Genomic DNA, 18,572 nt, shown 5'->3' on the forward strand with positions numbered 1-18,572 from the left:
CGAGGTTAATTATGTCTCAATACTGCCATCTAGTAGAATTTAATTGGCTACTACATACAATTCAAGTTCATTAAATAAGCCTATTTTTTTCCTGAAATGTTGATATCCATGAAAGCATTGTCAATACTGTCAATGTGTTTTAGGTCTGCATGAAACTATTGGACATTACTACAATAATGGTGTGTACTGTGGTACAAGAAATATGTGAGGAGTCAGAGTCAGGACTGACAGGGTGTGAGGAGTCAGAGTCAGGACCGACAGGGTGTGAGGAGTCAGAGTCAGGACCGACAGGGTGTGAGGATTGAGACGAGAGGCTTGTGAACTTGTCTCATGCAAACACTACGGCCGCACGTTGTACAAAATGATATATATTCCATGTATAGTCTATAATAAAATATCATACATGGACACAATTCAATAAAAATAAAAATGATCTCCACCATCATTGACTAAATGGGCCTTTTCCTATAAGTCAATCAGTGGATCCCTCCTCAGTGTTGAGCCAATCAGTGGACCCCTCCTCAGTGTTGAGCCAATCAGTGGACCCCTCCTCAGTGTTTAGTCAATCAGTGGATCCCTCCTCAGTGTTGAGCCAATCAGTGGACCCCTCCTCAGTGTTTAGTCAATCAGTGGATCCCTCCTCAGTGTTGAGCCAATCAGTGGACCCCTCCTCAGACTTTAGCCAATCAGTGGACCCCTCCTCAGTGTTTAGTCAATCAGTGGATCCCTCCTCAGTGTTGAGCCAATCAGTGGACCCCTCCTCAGTGTTTAGTCAATCAGTGGATCCCTCCTCAGTGTTGAGCCAATCAGTGGACCCCTCCTCAGTGTTTAGTCAATCAGTGGATCCCTCCTCAGTGTTGAGCCAATCAGTGGACCCCTCCTCAGTGTTTAGTCAATCAGTGGACCCCTCCTCAGTGTTTAGTCAATCAGTGGACCCCTCCTCAGTGTTTAGTCAATCAGTGGATCCCTCCTCAGTGTTGAGCCAATCAGTGGACCCCTCCTCAGTGTTTAGTCAATCAGTGGATCCCTCCTCAGTGTTGAGCCAATCAGTGGACCCCTCCTCAGTCTTTAGCCAATCAGTGGACCCCTCCTCAGTGTTTAGTCAATCAGTGGATCCCTCCTCAGTGTTGAGCCAATCAGTGGACCCCTCCTCAGTGTTGAGCCAATCAGTGGACCCCTCAGTCTTTAGCCAATCAGTGGACCCCTCCTCAGTCTTTAGCCAATCAGTGGACTCCTCCTCAGTCTTTAGCCAATCAGTGGACCCATCCTCAGTCTTTAGCCAATTAGTGGACCCCTCCTCAGTCTTTAGCCAATTAGTGGACCCCTCCTCAGTCTTTAGCCAATCAGTGGACCCCTCCTCAGTCTTTAGCCAATCAGTGGACCCCTCCTCAGTCTTTAGCCAATCAGTGGACCCCTCCTCAGTCTTTAGCCAATCAGTGGACCCCTCCTCAGTCTTTAGCCAATCATTGGACCCCTCCTCAGTCTTTAGCCAATCAGTGGACCCCTCCTCAGTCTTTAGCCAATCAGTGGACCCCTCAGTGTTTATCAGGGATGAAATAGCAGCTGCAGCTCCTGATTACATGGACAAGGGGGACCTGATCACTAATACTAGATCAGCAATGCTACTCTGAGACACTGTTTCAACACAGACCTAGATCTCCCCTACATGTTAGGGGTGGGGGGCGGGGAGAAGACTGCAGGCTGTGAGTCAGTACCTGGCAGACGGGAGAGGACTGCAGGGGTGTGAGTCAGTCCGTGGCAGACAGGGGAGAGGAGAGGACTGCAGGGGTGTGAGTGGTGGACTGGCCTGTCATTTGTAAGTCTCTGTAGCCTCAAGCCTTCTGCTCGTAATCTGAATCTCTCACCCTGCTCTCTCTCTCTACCTCTTCATTGTGCCTCTGTTGAATTATGTAACTCTCTGAAACCCTCCACTCGTCTGCCCTCAACAGACAGAAGACCAATACCAGCACAGCTACAGTACCTCTCATTCTGAAATGATACCTCTTCAGAAGTAATAGTCGAGGATGCTCAGATTACCAAATGGTTAACTAGTGCGCTAGGACATATCAGTTAGCTAAACAGTTACAGTAACATCAGTTACCTAAACAGTTACAGTAACATCAGTTACCTAAACAGTTACAGTAATATCAGTTACCTAAACAGTTACAGTAACATCAGTTACCTAAACAGTTACAGTAATATCAGTTACCTAAACAGTTACAGTAATATCAGTTACCTAAACAGTTACAGTAACATCAGTTACCTAAACAGTTACAGTAATATCAGTTACCTAAACAGTTACAGTAATATCAGTTACCTAAACAGTTACAGTAATATCAGTTACCTAAACAGTTACAGTAATATCAGTTACCTAAACAGTTACAGTAACATCAGTTAGCTAAACAGTTACAGTAACATCAGTTAGCTAAACAGTTACAATAGCATCAGTTCATTAATAGGGCAATAAACACAATCATTACAGTAGAGTATCTTATAATGTTAAATAGAAATGGAGAAATATAGCTTTATCTTGACATTAATAAATACATAAATAGCTATTAAATTGATGATTTAAAATATAGTAGATTAATAGAAGGCATTTAGAAAGGTGAACTCTTATTTTGAAGGGACCGGAAGTGTAGGTTGTGCATTTGCCCAATGACAGGCATTACACATTTAACCACGCCCACATGTGAAAACTGACAAAGTTTTTTGTTTGTTTGTTTATATGCAAAAAAAACGAGAACTAAATAACAAGCAATTTTTCAGTTTTTTTGTATTTATAGAAAAAAAAAACGAGCTGTTTTCACGTTGCTGATTTGTCCGTTTTTAACTTGGAAAACAATTAGCCAAAAATGGACCTCATTGTGGTTTTGGGAACATGATATGATGGAATGAATGACTGGACAAAGACGGACATTACAGTTTCTATACTTACTACAGTTGAGTGAATTGTTACTCACCAAAACCATTTGTTGCAAGCATAAGAGAAATTAGTAAAAAACCAAAATAAATTCGGGGACACTAAATTGTACATTCATTCTGTAACAGAGATGGGTCGCCTAGGGATAGAAGTTGTTATTTATTTTGTCATAATTTCTTTAAAAGGACCAAGGGAAAAAAAGGAATATAGCCTGAGGTTTTCAGAAAGAGAAAGAGTTAGGAAAGATGGCATCTACAGATGGAGAGTCTTTTAATGGTTCAGGACAGAATGAGAACACATTGTATTCTTTGCTTGTGGGAGGCCCCGGCAAACCAAAAATCGAATTTCCCCCCAATTCATTAATTTGACCTAAATTAAGAGTTTATAAAAAAAAAGCAACCATTTCCATCTGTAGATGTCTCCTTTAAGTCAGGCACACAAAGAAACCACAAGTCATTTCAGGAGGTTTCTCTCAGACTAGAAGAGCAAACGTTGCCGAAATGGGTCTTGTAGCCTAAACTGTTCACACAGAAACCCGAAAAGGGACTTTGATTTGCAGAACAGCCTATATGAAAGCGATTGTCGGAGTGTACAAACTTGAACGCAGGCGGTCTTCTACCTAATATTGCCACTGGTTACACGGCAGCTTGACGCTACATTCAGGTAGCCTAATGCTACATTCAGGTAGCCTAACGCTACACGCTACAGCTGAAAAGTCACACATGGTCACCTTGACATGTTCTTCAGATTGGTAAGATGAGCGCTGTTGACGAACACAAAGAATCAACAAAAACAGCAGGTTAAAACAAAGACATTGTGTGGGAGTCTCGGTGTGGCAGTCTCTCTCTTTAAGAGGGAGCTTCGGCCTACAATTGGTTTTCAAGAACATTTTCTGAGAGTATCAACGCTGGAACTTTACAAAGTATAAATGTGTTTCTGTCTTGAAGGAAATTACGCTTCAACTTGGCAAACAGCGTTTTTGACAGACAACGCTGCAATTGGAAACCCAAGATAGGAGAGGAAGCCTTTTAATAAAACATGAGCCTCTAAAGTGTCCGGCTGCTCCTGACAAAAGGTCTCTTTTCAAACCGCCCCTCAGCAGCAGATAGACAACACAAGGCACCATGACACAAACACAGAAGAATGTGACATCTAAGAATGGCACTTCAAATGGTAGCCTGGTCCCAGATCTGTTTGTGTTGTCTTGCCACCTCTTACATCCAGATAGCCTGGTCCCAGATCTGTTTGTGTTGTCTTGTCCACTACTATGATCATTACCTAGCCTGGTCCCAGATCTGTTTGTGCAGTCTTGCCACCTCCTCTGGTCTGATTTGTCATGCTAATGTGTCAATGACCAAAGTGGGACCAGGCTAGGTAATGACTATAGGAGTTGATTTAGAATTAAATCTCTCCCATGATTTTGGAATGAGATGTTCGACTAGCAGGTGTCCACATACTTTTGATCATGTAGTGTATTTCGCAAATCATACAGGAGACGCCGATGATTTTGTTACAAAGCTGTGAAGTGTGTGATGACCAAGAGAGACTGTTGTCTAGCAGCACACTTAACAGCTGCGTCTCTGAAACCTCTTATATGGCTGTCCTCCCAACTGACAGCTGTAAGGAGGGTAATGTCGGCAGGGTAGCCTAGTGGTTAGAGCGTTGGACTAGTAACCGGAAGGTTGCAAGTTCAAACCCCCGAGCTGACAAGGTACAAATCTGTCGTTCTGCCCCTGAACAGGCAGTTAACCCACTGTTCCTAGGCCGTCATTGAAAATAAGAATTTGTTCTTAACTGACTTGCCTAGTTAAATAAAGGTAATAAAAAATGTCTTCCTTCTCCTCTTCGTACATATTAGCATTGCCGTAGGTTTTTTAAAATATTTCCCGCTCATTTGTTTTGGGTTATCCAATTTAAAATACTCATGTCAGCTTCAAAATTACCTCTTTCAGCTGCCCTACATCATTTCCTGTTACATAGACAATGGTATCGTCAGCAAACAGGGTTGCTATACAATTGGAGCGCACCAGAGGGAGATCCTCTGCATACAGCAAGTACATAATAGGTCCTAGACAGCTGCCTTGTGGGACACCACAGCATACAGAATGAGGTTCGGAATAGGCACCATTTATGTATATAAACTGCTTTCTGTTGACAAAATAGGACTGTAACCGTATCAATGAGGTGTTATATCCATAGTGACACAATTTCATCAACAGATCAACAAGGTCAACAGCAGCACAGAAATAAAGCAGCAGCACACCTACAAGTTGACCTTGGTCACGTGACCTGAGCCACTATTAAATCAACTGGAGCTGTTGCAGTCCAGTGATCCTTACGGTATGCGCGCTGGTAGCCTGGTATCCTTATGGTATGCGCGCTGGTAGCCTGGTATCCTTACGGTATGCGCGCTGGTAGCCTGGGATCCTTACGGTATGCACGCTGGTAGCCTGGGATCCTTACGGTATGCACGCTGGTAGCCTGGTATCCTTACGGTATGCATGTTGGTAGGCTGTACGGTATGCACGCTGGTAGGCTATATGGTATGCACGCTGGCACGCTGGTTTGCTGGGATCATTTTATTCTGTTCTATATAAACCCATATATGGTTACTGACAAATGCTTCCAAAATGTTGTGTAGTGGTGACTAATGTGTCAACGACCATAGGAGTTGGCAAGACTGCACCGACAGATCTGGGACCAGGCTAGGTAATGAACATAGGAGTTGGCAAGACTGCACCGACAGATCTGGGACCAGGCTTGGTAACGACCATAGGAGTTGGCAAGACTGCACCGACAGATCTGGGACCAGGCTTGGTAACGACCATAGGAGTTGGCAAGACTGCACCGACAGATCTGGGACCAGGCTTGGTAACGACCATAGGAGTTGGCAAGACTGCACCGACAGATCTGGGACCAGGCTTGGTAACGACCATAGGAGTTGGCAAGACAGCACCGACAGATCTGGGACCAGGCTAGGTAATGAACATAGGAGTTGGCAAGACTGCACCGACAGATCTGGGACCAGGCTAGGTAATGAACATAGGAGTTGGCAAGACTGCACCGACAGATCTGGGACCAGGCTTGGTAACGACCATAGGAGTTGGCAAGACAGCACAAACAGATCTGGGACCAGGCTAGGTTATGACCACAGGATGGCAAGACTGCCATCTGGGACAAAGCTATTTCAATGGCAGTTCGAGGTCAAATTAAGATAAGGCCCAATCCCAAATGTAACCCTAGACCCTAAGTCCGATGAACTAGTGGAGATCTGAGAGTATTTGACAGGCGCAGTCGATATGGTAATAAGCTCCAGCCTTCCTATTGACAGGCTCACTGGAAGTTTCACCATATTGCTTATACCAATCAAATCCTCTCATATCTCAGTGCGTAGGGTGTAAGGGTCCATTTGGGACATATTGTGTGTGTTCCAGTTCAGTTCTCACCTGCCCTTGTTCTCCTTGCCCTTGACCTTGCTCTCCAGCCCCTTGCCTCCCTGGGGGTCCCACTCCACACTCCTGTCCTCTACCTTCAGGTTCAGATGGGACGACGACGAGTCGAAACCGAAGTTAAACGCTGGGGAGGGAATCAATCAACCAACCAGTCAATCAGATACAAATAACGTAATAACTACATAATTGTTGATTCAAGACAACATAGTCTCACCTCTGGTTTCCAGGGTAACTAACAGTCTCACCTCTGGTTTCCAGGGTAACTAACAGTCTCACCTCTGGTTTCCAGGGTAACTAACAGTCTCACCTCTGGTTTCCAGGGTAACTAACAGTCTCACCTCTGGTTTCCAGGGTAACTAACAGTCTCACCTCTGGTTTCCAGGGTAACTAACAGTCTCACCTCTGGTTTCCAGGGTAACTGGATCAGAGTATTCTCCAGCTGCTGCCTTGTTGCAAGCTCGTACCCGGAAGTTCATGAACTTCGAGTCAAACTTTAAACCTGGAGGATGAATAGCACATTATCTGTACAGGTTCATGATGTTCTGCAGGTCAATAAGTTTTCAGAGTTTGATACAGTAACAAAAAGGTGAAGCAAAGCGATATAGATTAGTCCGATTTTAAACACAAGAAGCTGCATGAAAACACTGCAGTCTTAGCCCGGTCCCAGATCGGCTTGTGCCATCTTGCCAAGTGGCATGGCAATGGCAATAGGAGTTGGCAAGACGACACAAACAGATCTGGGACCAGGCTAGGTAATGACCATAGGAGTTGGCAAGACGACACAAACAGATCTGGGACCAGGCTAGGTAATGACCATAGGAGTTGGCAAGGACGACACAAACAGATATGGGACCAGGCTAGGTAATGACCATAGGAGTTGGCAAGACGACACAAACAGATCTGGGACCAGGCTACAATGGGCCCTACTCTAGCTCCGTACCGGACAGTGAGTATTCTGTGGTCTTGATGTTGTCCACCACCTCCCAGCACCGTTCGTCTTTGATACGTGGCAGTCCTTCGTGGTCGGTCTTTCTGTACTCCAGTATGTAGTGGTCTATCTTGCTGTCCTCCACTGGCATCTTCCAGGCTAAGGACACAGTGTTGTCTAACACCAGACAGTCCCCTACCTCCATCTCTGGGGCTCGAGGGACTGAAACGACACAGAGAAATGGGTTAAAAAACAGCAACAGATCCGTGCGATGGAAAATAATTTTAGGGTTGACTAAATTACAAGCTTTTTTGGATGTCCCCCTAAATATGTAATGACATTCAGGATTCATTAATGGAAATGTTTTTAAAAAAGGAATGAAAGGTTTTTAGCGAGAGAGACAGAAAGAAACATGGTATAGAGGAGATGGACCCACTGGTTGACCTCTAGGTTACAGAGAGCTGGTAGTCCCATCCAGCAAACTACCAGGTGTGTGGTATAGAGGAGACGGACCCACTGGTTGCCCTCTAGGTTACAGAGAGCTGGTAGTCCCATCCACCACACTACCAGGTGGGTGGTATAGAGGAGACAGACCCACTGGTTGCCCTCTAGGTTACAGAGAGCTGGTAGTCCCATCCACCAAACTACCAGGTGTGAAACAGGGAAGAGACTCAGGGGGTATGCTGATTTGGTATAGAGCAGACCTAACTCACTCCATTAAATTAATCAAAACAGGAACATTTTACATCTGTCTAGAAATTAATAAGGAAATGGTCTCAACAGAGAAAAATGTCCTTCTGTGTGCTACCTATATCCCCCCACTAGAATAGCCATACTTTAACGATGACAGCTACTCCATCCTGGAGGGGAAATCAATAATTTCCAGGCCCAGGGACATGTACTAGTCTGTGGTGACCTAAATGCCAGAACCGGACAAGAACCTGACACCCTCAGCACACAAGGGGACAAACACCTGCCTGTAGGTGACAGCATTCCCTCCCCAATATGTCCCCCTAGACACAACTATGACAACATAACCAACAAAAACAGGTCACAACTCCTGCAGCTCTGTTACATCCTGGGTCTGTACATAGTCAATGGTAGAGGACTCCTATAGCTCTGTTACATCCTGGGTATGTACATAGTCAATGGTAGAGGACTCCTATAGCTCTGTTACATCCTGGGTCTGTACATAGTCAATGGTAGAGGACTCCTATAGCTCTGTTACATCCTGGGTCTGTACATAGTCAATGGTAGGCTTCGAGGGGACTCCTATGGTAGGTACACCTATAGCTCTGTTACATCCTGGGTCTGTACATAGTCAATGGTAGGCTTCGAGGTGACTCCTATGGTACGTAGCTCATCTCTTGGCTGTAGTACTGTAGACTACTTTATCACTGACCCCAGAGTCTCTCAGAGCGTTCACAGTCAGCCCACGGACACCTCTATCAGATCAAAGCAAAATCACAGTCTACTTGAACAGAGAGCTGGAAGTCCCATCCACCAAACTACCAGGTGTGTGGTGGATGGGACTACCAGCTCAATCATGAGGCATCAAAGCCAAAGGAGCTGAATAATAATTAAGAAATGCTGTAGATGTAAGGAAAGTAGAGTGGAAATCTACCTAAACAACTTCCTGGACAAAACGTTCCTGTAATAGTGAAGGTGTAAACTTGGCAGGAGTAAACCTAACCAGTATATTTGACCTCTCAGCTTCCTTATCAAATCTAAACATTTCAAGCAGAAAACCTAAAGAAAGTTAAAAATGACAAATGGTTTGATGAAGAATGCAAAAAACTAGGAAAGAAATTGAGAAACCTGTCCAAACAAAAACAGAGACCCAGAAAACCTGAGCCTACCCTCCAACCCAAAAAGGCCTGTGGTGTTGCTGATATCTTAAATGATAAAATATACAGACCACAAATTCCAATTGGCTATAATTAAACTCTAACATCATCCTTAGCTCTGGCATCGTCCCCAATATTTGTAACCAAGGACTGATCATCCCATCCCATCATCCAACTACCGTGGGATATGCATCAACAGCAACCTTGGGAAAATCATCTGCATTATCATTAACAGCAGACTCGTACATTTCCTCAGTGAAAACAATGTACTAAGCAAATGTCAAATTGGCTTTTTACCAAATTACCGTACAACAGACCACGTATTCATCCTGCACACAATAATTAACAAAGACACAAACCAAAACAAAGGCAAAAGGCTTCTCATGCTATGTTGATTTCAAAAAAGCTTTTGACTCAATTTGGCATGAGGGTCTGCTATACAAATTGTTGGAAAAAAAATATGACATTTGTTAGAGGAACTCCTATATGTTCATTAACCAATTCAATTAAAACACTCTGTTCGTTTCTAAGAATTTGTAAGATACTTATTTGCATAAAATGGACGGAGACCAGTCTCAAAGTTAATCAGTAGCGTTCATTTCCCGAGAGCTCTCCCCATAATAACATGTACATTAGTTTATATACCTCATATTTCGTCATAAATGTCTCTCCTCCTCTCAGATACAATGGCAGTATAGTTCACAAGCCTTCCCACATTGTCTGCCACCTGTTAAACAATCTACTACTAGCCCAAGGTCTCTCCCCTCCCTGGGTGGGGACAGAATGTCCTGTAAGGAACACAGCATTCCAGCCGGTCTGACGATGGCTTCATTAGTTTCTAACAAGGAACAGAAAGTCTTTGTTCTAATTCTTGATGAAAACTACACACATTACATTCAGTATCATGATTATTATAAGATCCATACATCCATACAGTAACATAGTAGCATTCTGTTTAGTTATAGTTCTGATTTAAAATGTAAACATAATTTAGTCATTCATTATTCATAAAAATCCCTTAACACATTCTAAAATCCATGTACACAAACAACAAGTGTGTGATTAAAATAGGCAAAAAACACATTTCATTCCATAGGGCCGTGGGGTGAGACAGGGATGCAGCTTAAGCCCCACCCTCTTCAACATTGGCAAGGGCACTAGAACAGTCTGCAGCACCAAGCCTCACGTTACTAGAATCTGAAGTCAAAGGTCTACTGATGATCTGATGCTTCTGTCCCCAACCAAGGAGGGTCTACAGCAGCACCTATATCTTCTGCACAGATTCTGTCAGACCTGGGCCCTGACAGTAAATCTCAGTAAGACCAAAATAATGGTGTTTCAAAAAAGGTCCAGTCGCCAGGACCACAAATATAAAGTCCATCTAGACACCGTTGCCCTAGAGCACACAATAAACGATACATACCTCGGCCTGAACATCAGAGCCACAGGTAACTTACACAAAGCTGTGAACGATCTGAGAGACAAGGCAAGAAGACCAATTAAGATCTGGTAAAAAAAAAAAAAGACTTGAAATCAGTTATATAACCCATTGCTCTTTTTGTTTGTGAGTTCTGGGGTCCACTCACCACCAAATAATTCACTAAATGGGACAAACACCAAATTGAGACTATGCATGCAGAATTCTGCAAAAAATATCCTCCGTCTACGACGTAAAACACCAAATAATGCATGCAGAGCAGAATTAGACCGATACCCACTAATTATCAAAATCCAGAAAAGAGACATGAAATTCTACAACCACCTAAAAGGAATCGATTCCCAAACCTTCCATAACAAAGCCATCACCTACAGAGAGATGAACCTGGAGAAGAGTCCCCTAAGCAAGCTGGTCCTGGGGCTCTGTTCACAAACACAAACACACCCTACAGAGCCCCAGGACAGCAGCACAATTAGACTAAACCAAATCATGAGGAAACAAAAATATAATTACTTGACACATTGGAAAGAATGAAAAAAAAAAAAAGAGCAAACTAGAATGCTATTTGGCCCTAAACAGAGAGTACACAGTGGCAGAATACCTGACCACTGTGACTGAGCCAAAATTAAGGAAAGCTTTGACTATCTACAGACTCAGTGAGCATAGCCTTGCTATTGAGAAAGGCTGCCGTAGGCAGACCTGGCTCTCAAGAGAAGACAGGCTATGTGATCACTGCCCACAAAATGAGGTGGAAACTGATCTGCACTTCCTAACCTCCTGCCCAATGTATGACCATATTAGAGACATATTTCCCTCAGATTACAGACACACAAATAATTCAAAAACAAGGGTCACACCACTGGTCCTGAGGGGGGGGGGGGTCACACCACTGGTCCTAGGGGGGGGGGGGGGGGGTCACACCACTGGTCCTGGGGGGGGTCACACCACTGGTCCTGGGGGGGGTCACACCACTGGTCCTGGGGGGGTCACACCACTGGTCCTGGGGGGGGGGTCACACCACTGGTCCTGGGGGGGGTCACACCACTGGTCCTGGGGGGGGTCACACCACTGGTCCTGGGGGGGGTCACACCACTGGTCCTGGGGGGGGGGGTCACACCACTGGTCCTGGGGGGGGGTCACACCACTGGTCCTGGGGGGGGGGTCACACCACTGGTCCTGGGGGGGGGGGGGTCACACCACTGGTCCTGGGGGGGGGGGGGGGTCACACCACTGGTCCTAGGGGGGGTCACACCACTGGTCCTGGGGGGGGGGGGGGGGTCACACCACTGGTCCTAGGGGGGGGGTCACACCACTGGTCCTGGGGGGGGGGGGGGGGGGGTCACACCACTGGTCCTAGGGGGGGGGTCACACCACTGGTCCTGGGGGGGGGTCACACCACTGGTCCTGGGGGGGGGGGTCACACCACTGGTCCTAGGGGGGGTCACACCACTGGTCCTAGGGGGGGGGGGGGGGGGGGGGGGGTCACACCACTGGTCCTGGGGGGGGGGGTCACACCACTGGTCCTGGGGGGGGGGGGGGTCACACCACTGGTCCTGGGGGGGGGGGGGGGTCACACCACTGGTCCTAGGGGGGGTCACACCACTGGTCCTAGGGGGGGTCACACCACTGGTCCTAGGGGGGTCACACCACTGGTCCTAGGGGGGGGTCACACCACTGGTCCTAGGGGGGTCACACCACTGGTCCTAGGGGGGTCACACCACTGGTCCTAGGGGGGGGGGGGGGGGGTCACACCACTGGTCCTAGGGGGGTCACACCACTGGTCCTAGGGGGGTCACACCACTGCTCCTAGGGGTCAAGGGTCACACTGCAGACCCGCACCAGGATGAAGTGACTAAGGGGGCTGTTGAAATCACAGAGGGGGCTACATTTTAATATTTTTTTGGGGGGTTCTTACATTGGAATTATATTGAATTCTGCTTGGATAAATTATTCTATCCCATAATAAACATAACGATCAAATGCCGAGACTCCAAGATCACGGAGTGCTTTTCAAATCTGTAGCCCATCTCTGCTGCGCTGTATCAGCACAATGGAATGCCCCCTACAGCCGTTTTTTATGGGCAATTATGCTATTACAAACAGCCTACGTAAATGTGCCGTCCACACAGCTGTCGTATCAAAAATAATGCCAACAAAACGCTGAAAGTAGTAGCGTAGTTATTCATGCATGCAAACAAAAACACTGAATAGCAGTTTGGCTCAGAACTGGGAATGAAAACTAATGGTGAATAGAACAGCGGTACCAGGTAGTAGGCCTAGTAAACACAATATCAGACGGGTAAAGGCCATGACACAATCTATATTTACACTAGTTACATTAACAGCAAACCAACACAGAAAACAACAAGGTGAATGGAGATCCAGAAATCCTACAGCCCACTACAGTGAGATGCAGCATACAGCCCACTACAGTGAGATGCAGCCTACTACAGTGAGATCCAGAAATCCTACAGCCTACTACAGTGAGATGCAGCCTACAGCCCACTACAGTGAGATGCAGCCTACTACAGTGAGATGCAGCCTACTACAGTGAGATGCAGCCTACTACAGTGAGATGCAGCCTACAGCCTACTACAGTGAGATGCAGCCTACAGCCTACTACAGTGAGATGCAGCCTACTACAGTGAGATGCAGCCTACTACAGTGAGATGCAGCCTACTACAGTGAGATGCAGCCTACTACAGTGAGATGCAGCCTACTACAGTGAGATGCAGCCTACAGCCTACTACAGTGAGATGCAGCCTACAGCCTACTACAGTGAGATGCAGCCTACAGCCTACTACAGTGAGATGCAGCCTACTACAGTGAAATGCAGCCTACTACAGTGAGATGCAGCCTACTACAGTGAGATGCAGCCTACTACAGTAAGATGCAGCCTACTACAGTGAGATGCAGCCTACTAGTGAGATACAGCCTGCAGCCTACAACAGTGAGATCCAGCCTACTACAGTGAGATGCAGCCTACTACAGTGAGATGCAGCCTACTACAGTGAGATGCAGCCTACAGCCTACTACAGTGAGATGCAGCCTACAGCCTACTACAGTGAGATGCAGCCTACAGCCTACTACAGTGAGATGCAGCCTACTACAGTGAGATGCAGCCTACTACAGTAAGATGCAGCCTACTACAGTGAGATGCAGCCTACTAGTGAGATACAGCCTGCAGCCTACAACAGTGAGATCCAGCCTACTACAGTGAGATACAGCCTACTACAGTGAGATACCGCATACAGCCTACTACAGTGAGATGCAGCCTACTACAGTGAGATGCAGCCATCTACAGTGAGATGCAGCCAACAGCCTACTACAGTGAGATACAGCATACAGCCTACTACAGTGAGATACAGCCTACTACAGTGAGAAGCAGCCTACTACAGTGAGAAGCAGCCTACTACAGTGAGATGCAGCCTACTACAGTGAGAGGCAGCATACAGCCCACTACAGTGAGATGCAGCCTACTACAGTGAGATCCAGAAATCCTACAGCCTACTACAGTGAGATGCAGCCTACAGCCCACTACAGTGAGATGCAGCCTACTACAGTGAGATGCAGCCTACTACAGTGAGATGCAGCCTACTACAGTGAGATGCAGCCTACAGCCTACTACAGTGAGATGCAGCCTACAGCCTACTACAGTGAGATGCAGCCTACAGCCTACTACAGTGAGATGCAGCCTACTACAGTGAGATGCAGCCTACTACAGTGAGATGCAGCCTACTACAGTGAGATGCAGCCTACTACAGTGAGATGCAGCCTACTACAGTGAGATGCAGCCTACAGCCTACTACAGTGAGATGCAGCCTACAGCCTACTACAGTGAGATGCAGCCTACAGCCTACTACAGTGAGATGCAGCCTACTACAGTGAGATGCAGCCTACTACAGTGAGATGCAGCCTACTACAGTAAGATGCAGCCTACTACAGTGAGATGCAGCCTACTACAGTGAGATGCAGCCTACTAGTGAGATACAGCCTGCAGCCTACAACAGTGAGATCCAGCCTACTACAGTGAGATACAGCCTACTACAGTGAGATACCGCATACAGCCTACTACAGTGAGATGCAGCCTACTACAGTGAGATGCAGCCATCTACAGTGAGATGCAGCCAACAGCCTACTACAGTGAGATACAGCATACAGCCTACTACAGTGAGATACAGCCTACTACAGTGAGAAGCAGCCTACTACAGTGAGAAGCAGCCTACTACAGTGAGAAGCAGCCTACTACAGTGAGATGCAGCCTACTACAGTGAGATGCAGCATACAGCCCACTACAGTGAGATGCAGCCTACTACAGTGAGATGCAGCCTACTACAGTGAGAAGTAGCCTACATACTGAGATGCAGCCTACAGCAGTGAGATGCAGCCTACTACAGTGAGATGCAGCCTACTACAGTGAGATGCAGCCTACTACAGTGAGATGCAGCCTACTACAGTGAGATGCAGCCTACAGCCTACTACAGTGAGATGCATCCTACTACAATGAGATGCAGCCTACTACAGTGAGATGCAGCCTACAGCCATCTACAGTGAGATGCAGCCTACAGCCATCTACAGTGAGATGCAGCCTACAGCCATCTACAGTGAGATGCAGCCTACAGCCATCTACAGTGAGATGCAGCCCACTACAGTGAGATGCAGCCTACTACAGTGAGATGCAGCCTACTACAGTGAGATGCAGCCTACAGCCTACTACAGTGAGATGCATCCTACTACAGTGAGATGCAGCCATCTACAGTGAGATGCAGCCATCTACAGTGAGATGCAGCCATCTACAGTGAGATGCAGCCTACAGCCATCTACAGTGAGATGCAACCTGCAGCTAGGGTAGGATTCTAGGTTAACCTGCGGCTAGGGTAGGATTCTAGGTTAACCTGCGGCTAGGGTAGGAGTCTAGGTCAACCTGCGGCTAGGGTAGGAGTCTAGGTCAACCTGCGGCTAGGGTAGGAGTCTAGGTTAACCTGCGGCTAGGGTAGGAGTCTAGGTTAACCTGCGGCTAGGGTAGGAGTCTAGGTCAACCTGCGGCTAGGGTAGGAGTCTAGGTTAACCTGCGGCTAGGGTAGGAGTCTAGGTCAACCTGCGGCTAGGTGGTTTGATGAGGCTGCTTGCTGCTCATGATCGTTCTTTGTTTGCGTACTTTGGCTAAGCTAATTTCTGATATCCATCAACCATATCAACATCAGACCAAAGTCATCCTGTCTGGTCGTGTACCATCCCACTAGAAATGCAACAGGGTCTGTATTCATCAGGTACCTTCGATTAGGATTGCTGGTCTAGGATCAGTTTTGACCTTTTAGATTATAATGAATGGACAGGGGGGGGACCTGATCCTAGATAGGATCTCCTACTCCAAGACACTTGATGAATACCGGCCCAGATCTGAAGTAACATATCGCTTGTGCTCCTTCTAGTAATCCCATCTGAGATGTTATGGAGGTTATATAAAAGGTTAGAGTTAGGTTTCACGTTTCTATATTTGTTCAGCCTTCACAGCACTGCCACCCTGGAAAACACTGTCAGGTTACTCCATGGGCAGTGTCTGAACTGGTACCCTGTTCAATATCTGGTGCCCCATATGCTCAGGTCTAAAGTAGTGCACTATTATAGGGAATAGGGTTCCATAGGGCTCTGGTCTAAAGTAGTGCACTATATAGAGAATAGGGTTCCATAGGGCTCTGGTCTAAAGTAGTGCACTATATAGGGAATAGGGTTCCATAGAGCTCTGGTCAAAAGTAGTGCACTATATAGGGAATAGGGTTCCATAGGGCTCTGGTCTAAAGTAGTACACTATATAGGGAATAGGGTTCCATAGGGCTCTGGTCTAAAGTAGTGCACTATATAGGGAATAGGGTTCCATAGGGCTCTGGTCTAAAGTAGTGCACTATATAGGGAATAGGGTTCCATAGGGCTCTGGTCTAAAGTAGTGCACTATATAGGGAATAGGGTTCCATAGGGCTCTGGTCTAAAGTAGTGCACTATATAGGGAATAGGGTTCCATATGGCTCTGGTCTAAAGTAGTGCACTATATATAGGGAATAGGGTTCCATAGGGCTCTGGTCTAAAGTAGTGCACTATATAGGGAATAGGGTTCCATAGGGCTCTGGTCTAAAGTAGGACAGGGTTCCATTTGGGACACAGTCCATGCCTACTACACTCCAGACTGCTCTCTAACCATGCCACAGAGGTAAGGGCTAGTCTGTCTCTTTTAGTTACAGTTGAAGACTTTGAGAGGACTGAAGCGCTGCTCTCACGGTCCACTGAGCATGTCTACTAGCTCCGAGCAAACAGAGAGCGCAGCGCTGACGAGCCACAGCCTTGCCTCAACCACACACACAGTCAGCTTGAGAAGGATTTGTCCTATTCAAGCAGTTATCTAGTCTTGTCACTGTGACGACTGCCCTCAAAGCCTCTCCAGGTCCACAACAACGCATACAGCTAATCTGATGTATCAACGTAACCCAGTCAGTTTGAGGTTTGCTCCACTACACTGACAGACTGCCCCGAAAGAGCTATTCAAAGCTTCCCAGTGCCACAACAGAGCATACAGCTAATCTGATGTATCAGTAATACTCAGTCAGAAACACAGCCCTACAGACTGCTGGACCTCAGTCAGAAACACAGCCCTACAGCCCGCTGGTCCTCAATGAGAAACACAACCCTACAGACTGCTGGACCTCAATGAGAAACACAGCCCTACAGACTGCTGGACCTCAATGAGAAACACAGCCCTACAGACTGCTGGTCCTCAATGAGAAACAGTGACTGTACAGCCCTACAGCTCTACAGCCCTACATCTCTACATCCCTACATCCCTACAGCCCATCTCCATCAGTATTACTCCAGTAGGGAATCACTAATATGAGAAAGGTCTTCTCCTGCCCGGGTTAGTTCCCCGAAGATCCTGTTCTCTTCTGGGTTATTTTAGTCTTGTTGAGGTGGTTAACTCTGATCTGTGGTACTGTAGTGTCTGGCTGCTCAGGGCATCTGTGGTCGACTCGTGTGCTAGTCTAGTGCAGTGGTTCTCAAACCTCTCCTGAGGACCTCCAGCCGTGCCATCTGTGGTCGACTCGTGTGCTAGTCTAGTGCAGTGGTTCTCAAACCTCTCCTGAGGACCTCCAGCCGTGCCATCTGTGGTCGACTCGTGTGCTAGTCTAGTGCAGTGGTTCTCAAACCTCTCCTGAGGACCTCCAGCCGTGCCATCTGTGGTCGACTCATGTGCTAGTCTAGTGCAGTGGTTCTCAAACCTCTCCTGAGGACCTCCAGCCGTGCCATCTGTGGTCGACTCGTGTGCTAGTCTAGTGCAGTGGTTCTCAAACCTCTCCTGGGGACCTCCAGCCGTGCCATCTGTGGTCGACTCGTGTGCTAGTCTAGTGCAGTGGTTCTCAAACCTCTCCTGAGGACCTCCAGCCGTGCCATCTGTGGTCGACTCGTGTGCTAGTCTAGTGCAGTGGTTCTCAAACCTCTCCTGAGGACCTCCAGCCGTGCCATCTGTGGTCGACTCGTGTGCTAGTCTAGTGCAGTGGTTCTCAAACCTCTCCTGAGGACCTCCAGCCGTGCCATCTGTGGTCGACTCGTGTGCTAGTCTAGTGCAGTGGTTCTCAAACCTCTCCTGGGGACCTCCAGCCGTGCCATCTGTGGTCGACTCGTGTGCTAGTCTAGTGCAGTGGTTCTCAAACCTCTCCTGAGGACCTCCAGCCGTGCCATCTGTGGTCGACTCGTGTGCTAGTCTAGTGCAGTGGTTCTCAAACCTCTCCTGAGGACCTCCAGCCGTGCCATCTGTGGTCGACTCGTGTGCTAGTCTAGTGCAGTGGTTCTCAAACCTCTCCTGGGGACCTCCAGCCGTGCCATCTGTGGTCGACTCGTGTGCTAGTCTAGTGCAGTGGTTCTCAAACCTCTCCTGAGGACCTCCAGCCGTGCCATCTGTGGTCGACTCGTGTGCTAGTCTAGTGCAGTGGTTCTCAAA

The 18,572-nt window shown here is 47.1% G+C and overlaps 1 protein-coding gene across 7 annotated transcripts in view; it reads right to left on the minus strand.

Annotated features, from left to right (window-relative positions):
* Positions 1-18,572, minus strand: part of LOC110536872 (FSD1-like protein) — a 74,817-nt gene that overhangs the window by 22,375 nt on the left and 33,870 nt on the right. For 5 of the 7 annotated variants that reach the window (XR_016484862.1, XM_036936758.2, XM_036936757.2 and 2 more), the window contains 3 exons: positions 7,316-7,525; positions 6,776-6,874; positions 6,370-6,499 (listed from right to left, as the gene is read on the minus strand). Coding sequence is in view for 6 of the 7 variants with exons in the window: in XM_036936758.2 (XP_036792653.2) it covers positions 6,370-6,499; positions 6,776-6,874; positions 7,316-7,525 (439 nt within the window). In the remaining variant the exon portion in view is untranslated. Of the gene's footprint in view, positions 1-3,653; positions 3,687-6,369; positions 6,500-6,775; positions 6,875-7,315; positions 7,526-18,572 lie in introns of all 7 variants that reach the window. The other 2 variants (XM_036936756.2, XM_090191559.1) reach the window with 1 other exon arrangement.

The sequence above is a fragment of the Oncorhynchus mykiss genome, chromosome 12 (assembly GCF_057628025.1).
Source record: "Oncorhynchus mykiss isolate SJ-2025 chromosome 12, ASM5762802v1, whole genome shotgun sequence".
NCBI lineage: Eukaryota > Metazoa > Chordata > Actinopteri > Salmoniformes > Salmonidae > Oncorhynchus > Oncorhynchus mykiss.